The 20,261-nt window shown below is 42.2% G+C and overlaps 1 protein-coding gene across 2 annotated transcripts in view; it reads left to right on the top strand.

Moving 5' to 3' along the window:
- The window catches only part of spred1 (sprouty related EVH1 domain containing 1), a 104,443-nt gene that overhangs the window by 70,297 nt on the left and 13,885 nt on the right, over positions 1–20,261 (top strand). The window contains exon 4 of one of the 2 annotated variants that reach the window (XM_070878990.1): positions 14,238–14,287. In XM_070878990.1, the coding sequence (XP_070735091.1) occupies positions 14,238–14,287 (50 nt within the window). Of the gene's footprint in view, positions 1–14,234; positions 14,288–20,261 lie in introns of both variants that reach the window. The other variant, XM_070878989.1, reaches the window with a different exon arrangement.

Raw genomic sequence — 20,261 nt, 5'->3', positions numbered from 1 at the left:
GCACTATGCATCAAATGAAGCCCGGTGGGGGGGGGTGGTCTCAATTATTGCACATGCACAGACCTGGGTGTGGTCCATATTGAGGCGACACATTTTGGGGAGAGAGAGAACAAAGAAGCTTGTCCTGCTGTTTTGAGCTTCTTGCAAAGGTACAATTTAATCATGGGGGCAATACTGACTATGCCATACTTTGTGCAAGCCTTCTGCATGATGGTGCTGTGGAGGGGACGATTGATTCGATGTCATCGCATGAGGAATCTGAGTATGTAGGGTGATGGGCAGGAGGCCTTACCTACATCGGGTGTATCAAGACAGGTGTTCATACCTGTACCTGAGTGATGCAGACTGTGTGAGAAGGCTGTGTTTCCGCAAAGAAATTGTAACTGAGATCTGTGAGTTAGTAAAAGCAGACCTGCAACCTAGAAGCGTCAAGAGGACTGCTTTGTCAGTTGAAGTGAAGGTTACAGTTGCACTTCCATTTTATGCATTTGGATCATTCCAGGCCACAACTGGGGATATGTGCGCCATTTCTCAACATGTAACACATATCTGCATTCGGCAGGTGACTGCTGCACTATATGCCCAGAGGAATGACTGCATAAAGTTCCCCATGACTGCCCAGGCAATGCGTGAAAGGGCTATGGGCTTCTCCAGGATTGCTGTCTTCCCAAATGTCCAGGGCTGTATTGATTGTACCCACATCACCTTGCAAGCATCTTTGGAGTATTCCGAGATGTACAGGAACAGAAAAGGCTTCCACTCCCTTAATGTGACGTCATGCATTGCAGCATGTCAGTTGATGCAAGATAACCTGGGAGCACCCATGATGCACTAATCCTACGTAAGAGCGCTATATCTGCCATGGCTCAGCAGCAGCCAGAAGGGCAGAGCTGGCTACTGGGAGACAAAGGGTACGGCCTCGCCACCTGGCTCATGACACCCCTACGCGTAACCGGAAATACTACAAGTCGCACATTGTGGTGCGCAGTTTAATAGAGAGGACCATTGGCATCTTGAAACAGCGTTTCCGATGCCTGGACCATTCTGGAGGCTACTTGTAATACTCCCTTGAGATTGTCGGTCAGTTTACTGTTGTGTGCTGCATAACTTAGCCATCATGAGGCAGCAGCAGCTGGTAGAAGACGACCAACTTGAGGGAAGAGTGGCTGATGATGAAGATGCAGATGACGAGGAGGAAGGAGACGAGGAAGTCATGCAACTACTTGAACCTGGAGCACGACTGCAGAGGAAGGTGGGCCGTCGTGCCCCTTTAACGATTGCTCGAGCATTGCGCCAGCAGCTCATCCATGAACACTGAAGGCTCAGCGGCAACTTCAAAAAGTTGTGTTAATAATGGAACAAATAATGTAAAATATATTTTATTCAAAAGTTTAACAAACATTTGTTTGTACTTAACTTTAAAGTTTGATACAAGAATATTTTTTATTAAAGTTTTCACTTATAAACTTTAACATTACTTTGAAATTTGTAAATTTACATAACTTACAAAAAACTTTTAATTTGAGAACAGTTACAACAACAATAACAAAGAAAGGCTGCACCCATCTCTCCTCCACCTTATTCTAAGACCGCCTGCTGCGCTTTGTCTTGTTGACTCCATCCCTGCCCGCGGGTTGATACCAAGCTTATTCTTTCGAACATCCCTGGTAATGCGCGCGGGGGCGGGGGGGGACGGTGCAGGCGGTAATGTGAAGGGGCCTGGCTTGGGCCTCTTCAGAAGCTGGTCTGGGGGTGGGAGTGGCAGTTGATTCTCTCGATGGGCACGGGGTCTGGGCGTGTTCCCTTATTGCAGCAGCTACCTCAACATTCCCTCCTACATGTGCACCGACATTGTATCACCCTTTAACTTTCTAACTTCGAAGGAATGCAACCCTAATTTGTGGAAACTCCCCATATAACTTAACCCTTGAAGGGTAGCTAATGTAACCCCACTTTTTAAAAAAGGAGGGAGAGAGAAAACGGGTAATTATAGACCGGTTAGCCTGACATCAAGAGTGGGGAAAACGTTGGAATCAATTATTAAAGATGAAATAGCAGCGCATTTTGAAAGCAGTGACAGGATCGGTCCAAGTCAGCATGGATTTATGAAAGGGAAATCATGCTTGACAAATCTTCTGGAATTTTTTGAGGATGTAACTAGTAGAGTGGACAAGGGAGAACCAGTGGATGTGATGTATTTGGACTTTTGACAAGTTCCCGCACAAGAGATTAGTGTGCAAAATTAAAGCGCATGGTATTGGGGGTAATGTATTGATGTGGATAGAGAAATTGTTGGCAGACAGGAAACAGAGAGTCGTGATAAACGGGTCCTTTTCAGAATGGCAGGCAGTGACTAGTGGGGTGCCGCAGGGCTCAGTGCTGGGACCCCAGCTATTTACAATATACATCAATGATTTAGATGAAGGAATTGAGTGTAATATCCCCAAGTTTGCAGATGACACTAAGCTGGGTGGTGGTGTGAACTGTGAGGAGGATGCTAAGAGGCTGCAGGGTGACTTGGACAGGTTAAGTGAGTAGGCAAACGCATGGCAGATGCGGTATAATGTGGATAAATGTGAGGTTATCCACTTTGGGGGCAAAAACACGAAGCAGAATATTATCTGAATGGTGGCAGATTAGGAAAAGAGGAGGTGCAACGAGACCTGGGTGTCATGGTACATGAAAGTTGGCATGCAGGTACAGCAGGTGGTGAAGAAGGCAAATGGTATGTTGGCCTTCATAGCTAGGGGATTTGAGTATAGGGGCAGGGAGGTCTTACTGCAGTTGTACAGGGCCTTAGTGAGGCCTCACCTGGAACATTGTGTTCAGTTTTGGTCGTCTAATCTGAGGAAGGACGTTCTTGCTACTGAGCGAAGGTTCACCAGACTGATTCCAGGGATGGCTGGACTGACATATGAGGAGAGACTGGATCAACTGGGCCTGTATTCACTGGAATTTAGAAGGATAAGAGGGGTTCTCATAGAATAAAATTCTGACGGGACTAGAACAGGTTAGATGCAGGAAGAATGTTCCCGATGTTTGGGAAGTCCAGAACCAGGGGACATTGTCTAAGGATAAGGGGTAAGCCATTTAGGACTGAGATGAGGAGAAACTTCTTCACTCAGAGTTGTTAACCTGTGAAATTCCCTACTGCAGAGAGTTGTTGATGCCAGTTCATTGGATATATTCACAACGGAGTTAGATGTGGCCCTTACGATTAAAGGGATCAAGGGGTATGGAGAGAAAGCTGGAAAGTGGTACTGAGGTGAATGATCAGCCATGATCTTATTGAATGGTGGTGCAGGCTCGAAGGGCCGAATGGCCTACTCCTGCACCTATTTTCTATGTTTCTATGCAAGTCTGGGTATCACTCTAGTAAACCTAGGCTGCACTCCCTCCAAAACCAATATATCCTTCCTACGGTGTGGTGCCCACAACTGCTCACAGTACTCCAGACTCCAGGTCTGGTCAAACAAGGGCTTTGTACAGCTGCAGCATAAATTCTACCCCCTTGTATTCTAGTCCTCTAGATTTAAAGGCCAGCATTCCATTAGCCTTTTTGATTATCTTCTGTACCTGTTCATATTTTAATGAACATAAGAACATAAGAAATAGGAGCAGGAGTAGGCCATTTGGCCCCTTAAATACATTCAATGACCCAGCCTCCGCAGCTCTCTGGGGCAGAGAATTCTACAGATTTATAACCCTCAGAAGAAATTTCTCCTCATCGCAGTTTTAAATCGGCGGCCCCTTATTCTAAGACTATGTTCATTAGTTTTAGTTTCCTCTGAGTGCATCCATCTTGTCGAGCCCCCTCATTATTTTATGTTTCAATAAAATCACCTCTCATTCTTCTGAACTCCAATGAGTATAGGCTCAACCTACCTTCATAAGCCAACCCTCTCATCTCCGGAATCAACAGAGTGAACTTTCTCTGAACAACCTCCAATGCAAGTATATCTCTCCTTAAATACGAAGACCAAAACTGTATGCAGTACTCCAGATGTGGCCTCACCAATACCCTGTACAGTTGTAGCAGGACTTCTATGCTTTTATACTCCATCCCCCTTGCAATAAAGGCCAACATTCCATTTGCCTTTCTGATTACTTGCTGTACCTGCATACTAACTTTTTGTGTTTAATGCACAAGTACTCTCAGGTCCCTCTACTACAGCACTTTGCAATTTTTCTCCATTTAAATTATAATTTGCTTTTCTATTTTTTTTCTACCAAAGTAGATAACCTCACATATTCGCACATTATACTCCATCTGCTAAATCTTTGCCCACTCACTTAGCCTGTCTATATCCCTTTGCAGATTTTGTGCCCTCCTCACAACTTGCTTTCCCGCTCATCTTTGTATCATCAGCAAACTTGGCTACATTACACTCTGTCCCTTCATCCAAGTCATTAATATTGATTATAAATAGTTGAGGACCCAGCACCGATCCCTGCGGCACCCCACTAGTCACTGTTTGCCAACCGGAAAATTACCCACTTATCCTGACTCTGTTTTCTATTAGTTAACCAATCCTCTATCCATGCTAATATATTACCCCCAACCCCGTGACCTTTTACCTTGTGCTGTAACCTCTTGTGTGGCACCTTATCGAATGCCTTCTGGAAATCCAAATACACCACATCCACTGGTTCCCCCTTATCTACCCTGCTCGACATCCTCAAAGAACTCCAGCAAATTTGTCAAACATGATTTCCCTTTCATAAAACCATGCTGATTCTGTTTGATTTGAATTATGCTTTTCTAAATGCCCCGCTACTGCTTCCTTAATAATGGACTCCAGCATTTTCTCAACGACAGATGTTAGGCTAACTGGTCTATAGTTTCCTGCTTTTTGTCTGCCTCATTTTTAAAAAGGGTGTTGCATTTGCATTCTCCAATCTGCTGGGACTGCCCCAGAATCCAGGGAATTTTGGTAGATTACAACCAATGCAGCCACTATCTCTGCAGCGCTTCTCAAGACGCTAGGATGTAAGCCATCAGGTCCAGGGGACTTGGCTGCTTTTAGTCACATTATTTTACCTAGTACTACTTCATTAGTGATGGTGATTGTATTAAGTTCCTCCTTACCTATATATAGCCCCTTCATTATCCTCTATTGTAATACTCTTAGTGTCTTCCCAAATCTTTCAACATCCACTGTTTTTAGCTTTTTACCATATAGAAACGACCCTGTTCTATCCTTTTTGGTCTAAAGTGGATGACCTCTCATTTGCTTACATTGAAATCTATTTTCCATAGTTTTGCCGATTCACTTAATCTTTCAATATCCTTTTGTAATTTTATGCTTTCATCTACAATGCCACCTATCTTTGTGTCATATGCAAATTTGGATATATGACTTTCTATGCCACCATCTAAGTCGTTAATAAATACCGTGACTGGTTGAGGCCCCAACACCGATCCTTGCGGGACACCACTAGTCACATCCTGCCAATTTGCGTACCTACCCAGTATCTCTACTCTATTGTCTTCTGCAACTCAGCCAATTTTCTAACCAGGTCAATAACTTGTCCTCAATTCCGTGGGCTTCTACCTTAGTTAACAATCTTTTATGTGGGTAAAATGATGGAATCAATTATTAAGGATGTCATAGCAGTGCATTTGGAAAATGGTGACATGATAGGTCCAAGTCAGCATGTATTTGTGAAAGGGAAATCATGCTTGACAAACCTTCTGGAATTTTTTGAGGATGTTTCCAGTAAAGTGGACAAGGGAGAACCAGTTGATGTGGTATATTTGGACTTTCAGAAGGCTTTCGACAAGGTCCCACACAAGAGATTAATGTGCAAAGTTAAAGCACATGGGATTGGGGGTAGTGTGCTGACGTGGATTGAGAACTGGTTGTCAGACAGGAAGCAAAGAGTAGGAGTAAATGGGTACTTTTCAGAATGGCAGGCAGTGACTAGTGGGGTACCGCAAGGTTCTGTGCTGGGGCCCCAGCTGTTTACATTGTACATTAATGATTTAGACGAGGGGATTAAATGTAGTATCTCCAAATTTGCGGATGACACTAAGTTGGGTGGCCGTGTGAGCTGCGAGGAGGATGCTATGAGGCTGCAGAGTGACTTGGATAGGTTAGGTGAGTGGGCAAATGCATGGCAGATGAAGTATAATGTGGATAAATGTGAGGTTATCCACTTTGGTGGTAAAAACAGAGAGACAGACTATTATCTGAATGGTGACAGATTAGGAAAAGGGGAGGTGCAACGAGACCTGGGTGTCATGGTACATCAGTCATTGAAGGTTGGCATGCAGGTACAGCAGGCGGTTAAGAAAGCAAATGGCATGTTGGCCTTCATAGCGAGGGGATTTGAGTACAGGGGCAGGGAGGTGTTGCTACACTTGTACAGGGCCTTGGTGAGGCCACACCTGGAGTATTGTGTACAGTTTTGGTCTCCTAACCTGAGGAAGGACATTCTTGCTATTGAGGGAGTGCAGCGAAGATTCACCAGACTGATTCCCGGGATGGTGGGACTGACCTATCAAGAAAGACTGGATCAACTGGGCTTGTATTCACTGGAGTTCAGAAGAATAAGAGGGGACCTCATAGAAACGTTTAAAATTCTGACGGGTTTAGACAGGTTAGAAGCAGGAAGAATGTTCCCAATGTTGGGGAAGTCCAGAACCAGGGGTCACAGTCTAAGGATATGGGGTAAGCCATTTAGGACCGAGATGAGGAGAAACTTCTTCACCCAGAGAGTAGTGAACCTGTGGAATTCTCTACCACCGAAAGTAGTTGAGGCCAATTCACTAAATATATTCAAAAGGGAGTTAGATGAAGTCCTTACTACTCGGGGGATCAAGGGGTATGGCGAGAAAGCAGGAATGGGGTACTGAAGTTGCATGTTCAGCCATGAACTCATTGAATGGTGGTGCAGGCTAGAAGGGCTGAATGGCCTACTCCTGCACTTATTTTCTATGTTTCTATGACTTTATCAAATGCTATATAAATAGAATCCCCTATCCAGTACTTTAGTTACCTCTTCAAAAAATGCAATCAGTTTTGTCAGGCATGACTTCGCTTTCACAAATCCATGCTAGTGCTTTCTAATCAACTGAAAATTTTTGAGATGTTCAGTCACCTTATCCTTAATTATAGTCTCGAGCAATTTCCCCACAACAGATGTTAGGCTGACTGGTCTATAATTCCCTAGTTTCCCCCTCTCGCCATTCTTAAGTAGCGAAGTGACATACATAATTTTCCAATCTGAATGAACAGTTCCTAAATCGAGAACTTTGCAGATGCCCGAACGATAATCTTCCAATGTGCTCACCTCTTCCTTTAAAACCCTGGGATAGAAACCATCTGGCCCTGGGGATTTGTCTCTTCAATGCCATTATTTTCTTCATTACTGTTACTTTACTTGCGTTAATTTTATTAAGTCCCTGTCCCCAATTCAATATTCATTTCCTTGGATTTCCAGCATGCTATTCTCTTCTACAGTAAATACTGACGCAAAGTAATTATTCAACATGTCAGCCATATCCTTGACAATATCACTGCTTTCAGCTTTTAAGGGACCAACATTGCTCCTGACTGCCCTCTTTTTCCTAATGTAATTGTAAAATTATTTGTATTGATTATCTTTCCCATTCACTGGGATCTGTGCTATTTTTTGCATTTTTGTATGCTTTTTCTTTTAGTTTTATGCTGTTCCTTACCTCTTTAGTCATCCTTGGCTGGGCTTTTTTGGCAAATCGAGGTCTTGCCCCTCTGGTATAAACTGGTTCTGTATCCCATCGCATTGAATTATTTTTTGAACATCTCCCACTCGTATTGTCAATTTACCCATTAATAGATTTGCCCAGTTTACTGTGGACAGTCTCTGCCTCATCCCCTTGAAGTTGGCTTTACTTAGTAGCTGTTTCGCATTTCTCCCTTTCAAACGCTATGTTAAAGTCTAACATGTTGGGCTGAAAATTCTGGCCTCGCTTGGTCCATACGAAGTGCGCACGGACCCGGTGGGGCCTCGCAAAAGCTGGTTTTCGGGGTGTGATGCGCAGGTTTTCAGATCTGTCAAGATTTCTCTCGACAGATCCTCCGCACCCCAGGAGAAGGACATCTGCGTGGGAGAGATTGGGCTATTTGCCCAATGCGTGCCCAGTGAATGTCCTTCAAATATTTACGCCTGGTAAAAGCAGGCGCATAGCTTACTTTTACCAGCGAAAGAGTTTTAAAACACACACATTAAATTTAAACACTCATTTTTATATAAAAACCCAGTCCATTAAGGTAAGTTTATTTTTAACACTATTAAAACATATTAAAAAATTCTCCCAAATATTTTTTCTAAAACATTTAATTTTAAATATGTGACGTGTTTTATTTATTTATTATGTTGTGTTTCGTTGTTTAGGGTTTTTTTTTCTCATTGTGCGAGTTCCCTTTACTAGCAGAGTTCCCATTTTTATCAATGAGAATACTACATAATGATTGGTGGTCCAGGCCACGTGACTCCAGCTGCGCAGCGAATCTAGGCCTCTGACTGGGATCTTGCGTTCCTCCGGTACCACCAGGTACTTTTGCAGATTTTTTGGGGGGTTGGAGACATTCGTATGCAGGAAGCATCCGACCGCAATTTACCCCCCCACCCTTATGAACTTTATTGGATAAATGTTCACACACAGTTAGGCTGTTAAGTAAATCTGACTCGTTACTCATTATTAAATCTAATATGGCTTTCTCCCCCTTGTTGCCTCTAGGACGTAGTGTTGCAAAAAACTATCCCGGACACACTCTAGAATCGCTACCTTTCTAACGGGTGCTAGTCTGCTTATCTCAATCTATATGAAAGTTACAATTCCCCCATTAAAATCACTCTGACTTTGTTACATGCTTGTCTAATCTCTGCATTTATACAATTTAGCACTTCACAGTTGCTACCAGGGGGCCAATACACAACTCCCACGACAGTCTTAAAATCCCTTTGCTATTACTTAATTCTATCCATAAAGTCTCCACTGCATGCTTCCCTCTCTTTATATCCTCTCATCATTGAAGTCATTTTATCCTTAACCACTGAGGGTGCTCCTCCCACTCTGCCATTTTCCATTCCTGCAGACTCTATAACCTGGAAAATTTAGTTCCCAGTCCTCACTGTCTTGCAGCTATGACTCCATGATGGTTGCCATGTCGTGCCTTCCAATTTGAATTCGCGCCTGCAGTTCAATCAATTTATTCCTTATACTCTGTCTGGTTGTATAAATAACGCTTATTTAGGCCACACACCACAGCTTGTCTTTCAGCTCTAATGTTTCTTATTTCTCTCTCCTGGTTCAGTCACTTTACATCGTTTAGCCTAAAGCACAATGTCAGACTGTTACTCTACTCTCTTCCCTTTAGTTTGTTTTTGAACCATTTTGTACTTCAATTTCCACCTGAGCCCTCCCGACACCCCCATTTGAGTTTAAAGTCCGTGGGTGACCACCCTATTTATCCTTTCCGCTAGAATGAGTTGACGGCACAAATAGATACAAATGGGTATGATCTGATGGCCATTACAGAGACGTGGTTGCAAGGTGATCTGAACTGGGAACTAAATATTCAGGGGTATTTGACAATTCGGAAGGACAGACAGAAAGGAAAAGGAGGTGGGGTAGCACTGTTAATAAAAGTGCATTAGTGAGAAATGATATTGGCTCAGAAGATCAAGATGTTGAATCAGTTTGAGTGGAGATAAGGAATAATGAGGGGAAAAAGTTGCTGGTGGGTATAGTCTATAGGCCCCCTAACAGTAGCTACAATGTTGGATGGAGTATAAATCAAGAAATAATGGAGGCTTGTTTTTAAAAAAAAAAAAGGAACGGCAATAATCATGGGCGACTTTAACCTTCATATTGATTGGACAAAGCAAATTAGCCAGGGTAGCCTTGAGGAAGAGTTCATAAGGTGTATTCGGGATAGTTTCCTTGAATATTACATTGCGAAACCAACCAGGGAGCAGACTATCTTAGATCTGGTACTGTGTAATGAGACAGGATTAATAAATGATCTCCGAGTAAAGGATCTTCCAGGAATGAGTGACCATAACATGGTTGAATTTGAAACTCAGTTGGAGGGTGAGAAAGTTGGATCTCAAACCAGTGTTCTCAGCTTAAATAAAGGAGACTCCAAAGATATGAAGGCAGAGTTGGCTAAAGTGGACTGGAAAATGGATTAAAGTATGGGACAGTTGATGAGCAGTGGCAGATATTTAAGGAAATATTTCATAACTCGCAACAAAAATATACCCAGTGAGAAGGAAAGACTAAGAAAACGGATAGCCATCTGTGGCTAACTAAGGAAATAAAGGATGATATCAAATTGAAAACCAGGGCATACAATAAGGCCAAGACTAGTGGGAGGCCAGAGGATTGGGAAACTTTTAAAAGCCAGCAAAGAACGACTAAAAAACAATGATAGAGGGAAGATAGATTATGAAAGTAAACGAGCACGAAAATAAAAACAGTAAGAGTTTCTACAGGTGCATAAAAAGGAAAAGAGTGGCTAAAGTAAATGTTGGTCCCCTAGAGGATCAGACTGGGGAATTAATAATGGAGAACAGGGAAATGGCAGAAACGTTGAACAAATATTTTATATCTGTCTTCATGGTAGAAGAAACTAAAAACATATTGAATAGTGGATAATCAAGGGGCTATAGGGAGGGAGGAACTTACTACAATCACTATCACTAAAGTAGTAGTACTCGGTAAAATAATGGGACTAAAGGCGGACAAGTCCCCTGGACTGGTGGCTTACATCCTAGACTCTTAAAAGAAGTGGCTGCAGAGATGGTGGATGCATTGGTTGAGATCGACCAAAATTTCCTGGATTCTGGGGTGCTCCTAGCAGATTGGAAAACTGCAATTGTAACGCCCCTATTTTAAAAGGGAGGCAGACAAAAAGCAGGAAATTATAGGCCAGTTAGCCTAACATCTGTCGTTGGCAAAAAGCTAGAGTCCATTATTAAGGAAGCAGTAGCGGGACATTTGGAAAAGCATAAAACCATGCTGACCCTGCTTAATTGAATTATGAAAGGGAAATCATGTTTGACAAATTTGCTGGAGTTCTTTGTGGATGTAATGAGCAGGGTGGGTAAGGGGGAACCAGTGGATGTAGTGTATTTGGATATCCAGGAGGTATTCGATAAGGTGCCACATAAAAGGTTACTGCACAAGATAAAAGGTCACGGGATTGGGGATAATATATTAGCATGGATAGAGGAATGACTAACTGAAAACAGAGAGTCAGGATAAATGGGTCATTTTCCGTTTGGCAAACAGTAATGAGACGCCGAGGGATCTATTTACAATCTATATTAATGACTTGGATGAAGGGACTGAGTGTAATGTAGCCAAGTTTGCTGATACAAAGATGGGTGGGAAAGCAAGTTGTGAGAAGGACACACAAAATCTGCAAAGGGATATAGACAGGCTAAGTGAGTGGGCAAAGATTTGACAGGTGGAGTATAATGTGCGAATATGTGTGGTTATCTACTTTGGTAGAAAAAATAGAAAAGCAAATTATAATTTAAATGGAGAAAAATTGCAAAATGCTGCAGTACAGAGTGACCTGGGGGTCCTTGTGCATGAAACACAAAAAGTGAGTATGCAGGTACAGCAAGTAAACAGGAAGGCAAATGGAATGTTGGCCTTTATTGCAAGGGGAAGAGAGTATAAAGCATAGAAGTCCTGCTACAACTGTACAGGGTATTGGTGAGGCCACATCTGAAGTACTGTGTACAGTTTTGGTCTCCTTATGTAAGAGAGGATATACTTGCATTGGAGGCAGTTCAGAGAAGGTTCACGAGGTTGATTCCAAAAATGAGGGGGTTGACTTATGAAGATAGGTTGGGCCTATACTCATTGGAGTTCAGAAGAATTAGAGGTGATATTGCTGAAATGTATAAGATAATGAGGGGGCTCGATAAGGTGGATGGAGAGACAATATTTCCATTCATAAGGGAAACTAAAACTAGGGGACATAGTCTCAGAATAAGGGGCCGTCCTTTTAAAACTGATGAGAAATGTCTTCTCTGAGGGCTGCAAATCTATGGAATTCTCTGCCACAGAGAGCTGTGGAGGCTGGGGCATTGAATGTATTTAAGGCGGAGATAGACAGAGTTTTGAGTGATAAGGCAATAAAGGGGTATGGGGAGCGGGCAGGGAAGTGGAGCTGAGTCCATGATCAGATCAGCCATGATCTTATTAAATGGCGAAGCAGGCTCGAGGGGCCAGGTGGCCTATTCCTGCTCCTATTTCTTATGTTCTTATGACCCTGGTCCTGGATCAGTTCAGGTGGAGCCTGTCCCAATGGTACAGTTCCTTCCTGTCCCAATACTGGTGCCAGTGCCCCATGAAATGAAACCCCTCTTTCCTACACCACTCCTTTAGCACGTGTTCCCTTCCCAAATCAGGTTATCCCTATGCTAATTTGCACGTGGCTTGGGTAATAATCCAGAGGTTATAAACCCGACCTTGTGCACACAACTCTTCCAGTCACTACATAGCAAGCGGGAATAAGAACCCAGTTTGACTTTTTTTTCCTCATAGCCTCTGAATGTGGCATTTATAACCACATCTCAGCTGAATCCGCTAAGTTGGAAGAACTCCAAGATAAAACCTCTGACAAAGACGGTGTGCTTTCCAACTGAACAATTGGGGAGCCCTGAATCCACACTTCTAAGCAAGAAAGCTATTTTGATGATTTTTTAGAAATACGACTTTACAACTGAAAATTTCTCTCAAAAGACTACTGCAGAATTTTTAAAATATCTTTTGTTCATTTATCACACCAAGGAGTGCTTCATCTGATGGACTGTATTCATATGATTCTTTATCTTCATTTTCATCCATAATTGAAGTACAGTACTTGTGAATGTTGCCCACCAAGAACTACATTCACAGGAAAACTTCATATGATAGCCTTGTGGTTATAGATTAGCAATACAGGTTGTCATCTTATCCCATCATGGCAAGTTGAGAAATTATATTTAAAAGAATCTATAATTTGTGATCCGGCATCAGATAAATGACCATAAAAGTCGACTGGGTCACTACCATTCATCAGGGAGGGACTAGCCACCCCTACACGTGACTCCAATCTTGCACTGTGGTTGACTGTTAATGCCCTCAGGGCAACTAGGGATGTGTAATAAATAGTGCCTTATGTCACCCACATCTCAAGAACAAAACAAAAATGAACAAATGAGCCACCATCACCAATATGTTTTTATTCTCTGCCCCCCACCCGCCCAAACCCCAGTTCAGTGTTAAAAGCTGCATTTCTTCACAGCATTGCTATGCAAAGTTGAGAGGTTTCTGCATGTAAATTAACTATTGAAAGTGCTGGTTTAAATGGGGATTCTAACTTCTTTCAATTTCCGCGTTCTCTATATTGAAGGAAACTTGAAAGTTCCCTGGTAAGAGTGGGATAATGTGATTGCTCACTTTTTAGACAATATTTACTACCTGGTTTCAACCGCCTATAAAATATATTATCATACCCAATGCAGGATAAACAATATTTTCAAGCATGTATTATACAAAAGGGAAGATGTGTGGTGCAAAATGTTGCACTTTTTAAATGACCATGCATCCCTTGTGATTTCACTTCCATTATTTGCTCTGATGTGAAACATGACTTAATTTAAAGAAATAGCTTTCATTTACCTTCTATGTTACTTCTGTCCCCTTTCAGCTGAAGAAAATGCCACCTTTCGTACTTTAATTCTGTGTTTTTTGATTACATAAATGTCTACAAATTTTTATTTGGACTGAACATTGCAAGAAACCTTTGTTATGACTTGGACCATCAACATTTTAAGTGCATTTGATAGTATTGCTTTCTTGTAGAATCTGCCATTCAGAGCCCATCATGGCAAGTTGTGAAATTGAATTCAAAACAATTTGTGATCTGGCATCCGATAAATGACCATAAAAGCTGACTGGTATGGGTTTTGTGAGCAGTAGTTTTTGCTGATAGTTTCATTTTATATTTCACTAAAGGAAGTGCCAGAAACCTAAATACCAGCAGTTATTGTAAACTTTATCCATAACCATTGACTGTTTTATTAGCTATTTTTATCCCAACTACCAATAATTATTTTGGGCAGAGTTAAATTGATATAATTGAGAGAACCTTTTTGATTGTAAATTTCAAACTTTATATAAAGAGTGAATACTGAAGGTGAAGTAAGTTGGAGTCTGATCATATCAATGTTTTATTTGTCAGCAGGTTGCCAAGAACCTTTCAGTGAAGCAGCAGTTCCTGATGATGGCTTTCAAGTAAGTAGTACAAAGAAATGTATAAATTGATTTGATTAAGCCCATCTCTATCAAAGCTTTCCAAGGCAGGGCCGTTTGATCTACTCTGTAAAAGTGAGAAGCTAGCATTGGAACTTGAGGAAGAACACATTGTTTTGGTGGAATGAAAATGAATATTTCAGAATTAAATAATGACGAAGCCGATTTGGATATTTTTGCTCTGTCATTAAAATTTATTATAATACCATTTTTAATGCCATTTAAAGTTTTTTTTTAATTAAATGCATCACAGCATTTCTTCCTTTGTTCATTAAATCTATCACAAGTGATCTGTGCTCGGAAATGACATTACTTTAATTGAATATAGCAATGGACTAATGGATATGTACATGAGAATAATGCTGTATTCAAATACAGAATTTCAGAAGTTCAACGTGAGAGCATGATATTTGACAGCATTGGTTTTATATTCAATTTGTTGTAGCACATTTATGGGCTTTTTGACCTTGATCAGTGATTGCAAAAGGGTTGCAATTTTTAATCCACAAGTGGTTTAATGAGGCTGATTACTACAAACATCAGGTGCTTGTTGATATGTTTTTGTCTAAATTTATTCTGAAAAGCACTTCTGAGAATCCATTTTTAGAAGCTTCAATCGACTTGAAAACCTATTAACCATGTTTGGTTCAAAAATTACATTATATCCTTTATAGTTAATCTGCCATAAACTTTACATAGATTAAGGGAAGCACTTCACAAAAATAATTTAATACTGAAAAACAGTAGACTTATCAAAATGAAAGCCAATCGTCTTGCCGAGGGGAGTAAGAGGTCGGGTTTCCCTCCCTGCTGGGGTGCTCCAGACATTATCAACAGGAAATGTTCTATAAAGTGCTTCATAGAAAACTACAGGGCACACAACTTCATAGAGGTCCAGGAGTAAAACAAAGGTTTTGGAATCCTGGGAAATCACACTATATCCGCAGGGCATGCAGTGTCCAAGTGCTGGCATTGATTTCTGAGCGCCTGTAGAATTATACCCCAGCAAGAGTTGGTGCACTCAGGAGAAGAAAAGATTGACAAAAAATATTAAGCTGCACTTTACTAACTGGTTTAAAAAATAAAATTACCATGTACTTCAAGCTGGAGTAGAGTTAAAATCTCCTATGGCTAAAATAAGTCTCTGGACTTTGGTAGACAAAATCTGCCTATGTAGGCCAAGAAAAAAAGTATTCTAGCTTTCAATGTGTTTGTCAAGCTATTGATTCATACATGTGACTTACATCCATGACTGTTCTTTCTGATGGTTTGTATTCTAATATTTAAAAAAAGATTCTTTGAAAATGTAGCAAATTACATTTATTATATACCCTACCTGGATGGTTATTAGAGGTAGTTACTTTGTTCTTCCCTTTAGATTTAAAAAAAGAATTGCTGCACAGAGTTCATAGGTTTATTCTGAAAGCTAATTTAGATTCCCAGTTCATAATGCTAACCAAAAATAAGCTTTACAGGCAGGTGTATTGGCACGGCTGACTGCCAGCAATCTTTTGTGATGGGTTGAGGCTAAAATGGAAGTTCTAAGATTTCTGGCTGTAGGCATAGGAAAGATGAGTAATACATTGGGCAAAATATCAGTCTAAAATTGTCAACTTTGTTCTTTTGCCCCAGGCAACGTTTTGACTAACTCCTTTGTCGGTGTGAGGCTGTCCAGCACTGCACCAAAATTTTGAAAGACCTATGATTTACTAGCACAGTCTGAAGTGGTTTTGCTTTAGGCAGGCAGGATGTATGTTTTAATGGGATGCACAGCAGACAAAGGTAATCTCTACTTCTGAGGGCATATGAGCTACCTTTAAAATTCTTCCATTAAGAAGAAAAGGATGATTTTAAGATCCCATACGCAGTACTTAACCAGTGTAACTTTCTAAATGCTTAACTTTCTCTTCACTTTTTAACTGATTTTATTAATCGGTAAACTTTATCATGATTAGAAACATTACAATGGAATGATATAATTGACTAGAATACAAGAAAATGGCCAGTTATCTGCCATTGTCAAGTAATGGCTAAGGTACTGAAAGTGCTACTTGATAATACGACAAAGGAGTCGTTTAATTTTATACATTCCTTTTTATAAAAGCCCAAAATGTAGATGAAATGGTAGGGAAGATGCTGCAGGTACATAAGGAGGTAGGAATTACATATAACCATAGTTGGGGTGGAGGGTGGCTGGTGGGACTGTTGGAAGGCGGTCCCTGGATTTCGGAGCAGGCATCATGGAGTGTGGGAGTACGAGATGGGAGTGCATTGAGAGGAACTGTCTTCGTGTTTGGACTACGGAGAATAAGGTAACGGGCCTGGTAAGAGCAGCAGAAGTGTGTTGGGGTATGTATGGTTGCACTGAGGAGAATTCTGTGGGGTGGGAGGTGGATCCTGCGATGAGAGCACTAGGTCCAGCATTTGTGTGATGATGGACTTGGGCTGTAACTGCTTTGAAGGAGGAGTTGCTTCGTTTCAGTGTATTTAGACTGGCTTTGTGGGGTGTCGTTGTCCATTGAATTGAAAGGGTGGGCCAGCATTCGGGAGGGACGTCATGGGTGCTCTGCTTCTGGAGGTGAAAGCTCTGAGAGGCATCAGGCTGGGGGAAGATACGGGTGCTCGGGGAAAGGATAGGGTCTAGTTGCAGAGTAGGGGTAAAGACTTCTTGAAAAGGTTACCCAAGCAGCAACTTGGAGAAGCCTGTATTTTAAATGGTTGCCCAAATCATTGCTGGGAAAACCCTTTTAAAGTAATATTTTCCCTTCAATATCTTCTCTGTCCTTCCTTGAGAACTGATAATGCCCGGGCTCGGGATCTGGATGGAGTGGTGAGGTGGGGAGTCGGGCGGGGGGTGGGGGGGACAAATACGGAGGAAACCCTTTGACTAATTCCCTTCATGACCAAACCCCAAGCTGGCCTTGAGATTTGGTGTTGTGGACGTCATTGTGTTTGGCAAGATTTCCTGAGAAGACTATTTATTTTAAAAATAGATTTTCCTACTGCTGGAAATAACCCCCTTTCAACAAATCCCCCCTCACCTTCAAAATTAATATCAATTTTGAAAGCAATGTAGAACTTGTACATGACTCTTCATGTGAACGGAGGATGATGAAGAAGTGGATCATCTGGTTTCTGGCAGGGAGAGTAGTCAGTGGTGGAGACTTGAAGTCAATTGGGAAGTTGTGATGGGGAATCCAGTTGCAAGAGCCTGGTGGCAGTGTCAAACTTGTGGCCCAAATTCGTACCTCCACAGTGGGTGGTACTGTGAGGAACCAAACCAGCTATCTTGTTAGAGGTGCAGTTCTGAGGTAAGTAAACGGTGCCAATTACCTAGGAGGCCATTGTTGGAGCACTGAGTCATAAGATGAATAGGTAAGTGATGGAAATTAGCGTGATAGGAAAGTATTAGAGTAACGGGTGTGTGCATATGCAAGACTCATCATCATAGGCAATCCCTCGAAATCGAGGAAGACTTGATTCCACATGAGTTCACAGATGTTTCAATGAAGGACCCGGTGTTCCAGTCCTGAACTCCAATTGAGGGGGTGGAAGATGCCTGTGTGTGGATTTTTTTAACGTGTGGTGACCGTTGCACATCAGCCACTACACTGGCTTGACAGAGCTAGGCCTTTATCCGGTGGCAAGGGATAAACCAGGACGACTGGAGACCTGCTCTGTTGCACGGATCTAGTGCGCACACAGTCGGGATAAACGGGTCCTTTTCAGAATGGCAGGCAGGGGTGCCGCAGGGCTCAGTGCTGGGACCCCAGCTATTTACAATATACATCAATGATTTAGATGAAGGAATTGAGTGTAATATTTCCAAGTTTGCAGATGACACTAAGCTGGGTGGCGGTGTGAGCTGTGAGGAGGATGCTAAGAGGCTGCAGGGTGACTTGGACAGGTTAGGTGAGTAGGCAAATGCATGGCAGGTGCAGTATAATGTGGATAAATGAGGTTATCCACTTTGATGGCCAAAAACACGAAGGCAGAATATTATCTGAATGGTGACAGATTAGGAAAAGGGGAGATGCAATGAGACCTGGGTGTCATGGTACATCAGTCATTGAAGGTTGGCATGCAGGTGCAGCAGGCGGTGAAGAAGGCAAATAGCATGTTGGCCTTCATAGCTAGGGGATTTGAGTATAGGAGCAGGGAGGTCTTGCTGCAGCTGTACAGGGCCTTGGTGAGGCCTCACCTGGAATATTGTGTTCAGTTTTGGTCTCCTAATCTGAGGAAGGACATTCTTGTTACTGAGGGAGTGCAGCGAAGGTTCACCAGACTGATTCCCGGGATGGCAGGACTGACATGAGGAGAGACTGGATCGACTGGGCCTGTATTCACTGGAGTTTAGAAGAATGAGAGGGGATCTCATAGAAACATATAAAATTCTGACTGGACTGGACAGGTTAGATGCAGGAAGAATGTTCCCAATGTTGAGGAAGTCCAGAACCAGGGGTCACAGTCTAAGGATAAGGGGTAAGCCATTTAGGACCGAGATGAGGAGAAACTTCTTCACTCAGAGTTGTCAAACTGTGGAATTCTCTTTCGCAGAGAGTTGTTGATGTCAGTTCGTTAGATATATTCAAGCGGGAGTTGGATATCATCCTTACGGCTAAAGGGATCAAGGGGTATGGAGAGAAAGCAGGAAAGGGGTACTGAGGTGAATGATCAGCCATGATCTTACTGAATGGTGGTGCAGGCTCGAATGGCCTGCTCCTGCACCTATTTTCTAAGTTTCTATATCGCAGTGTGGGCTGGCCCGTGCTGCCCCTGGGCCCTCGGCTCTCTGGGCCCCGTAACCTCATTCGCCGCACCTCCACCACGATCTCGCTCCGCTCCTCCGCCACAAAAACACTCGACGCATCTCCGCCACGATCTCCCTCCGCACCAAATATTCGCCGAACCTCCGTCACGGTCATCCATCAAATCTCAGCCACGATCCTTCATCACTCCTCTGCCCCGATCAGAACGGGGTAAATCAAGCATGAAAAAAGCCAACTCGTTGAAGCTTGGGCTTTTAGGACGCTAGCATTCCCATTCTGCATCTTCTGCATTTTTAAGGTCCCTAATGTTTTTGTCTAAACTTTGCTATTGGCACATTACTCTCTCAAAGTTGAGAGTCGCCTAAGTATGTTCTTTCTAATTTATCTGTTATAAAAGTGTTTACTAACTTGGATTTGTGCCTCAAATGTAAAATGCTCATGATCATATTTAACTAGCTGTATAGTCTTGCCCCTCCCTATCACTAACCTCGTCCAGCCCCACAAAGCCCACTGACCCTAGCCTCTTGTACATGCCCCCCCCCCCCCCCCACAATGGCAGCCATGCCATCAGTTACTTAGGCCCAGAGCTCTAGAATACCCTCTCTGCCTTCCCTTCTTCCTTTTTTAAGGTCTGTCTTAAAACTGACCTCAGTTTCTCATGTCTGTTCCCCCCCACAGCCTTTTTTGGCTTGGTGTCCACTTTTTTTGATTACACCTCTATGAAGCACTATTTGGTATTTTCTTCATTAGTGGATAATATTTTAATCTAGATCTGTTGCTTCAGTCAATTCCCTGTATTCAAATAGCGTGTTGCTCAGCTGGTGTGCAAGCCTCTTAATTCATATGTTTGGCAGTGAAATAAGCCCAGTAAATTACAATATTACCATATGCTACCTGCTGCAGCTGAAATATGGTGGAAAGATTGGAAATCAATAGAACAGTTTTAAAATGTAAGCTAGTTTGCATTTGATCACTTTTGTTCCCGTAAGATTAAGATTTCAGATCTTTTTATTGGTGTTGGTCTTTTTGCATGTACTTAGCTATGAGGGATTGTAAACATCACCATCTGTGGATGATTTTTGAAGGTGATGAGATACATAGTGGTTTTCTGACCACTTCTGATATTCATCTGCGTGCTGTTACCACCTGTCTGACCAATTTATAAGAACATAAGAATTCGGAGCAGG

This window comes from Pristiophorus japonicus, chromosome 4 (genome assembly GCF_044704955.1).
Source record: "Pristiophorus japonicus isolate sPriJap1 chromosome 4, sPriJap1.hap1, whole genome shotgun sequence".
NCBI classification, from domain to species: Eukaryota; Metazoa; Chordata; class Chondrichthyes; family Pristiophoridae; genus Pristiophorus; species Pristiophorus japonicus.
Note: the sequence above shows the minus strand (reverse complement) of the source record. Positions and strands in the feature narration are given on the sequence as shown.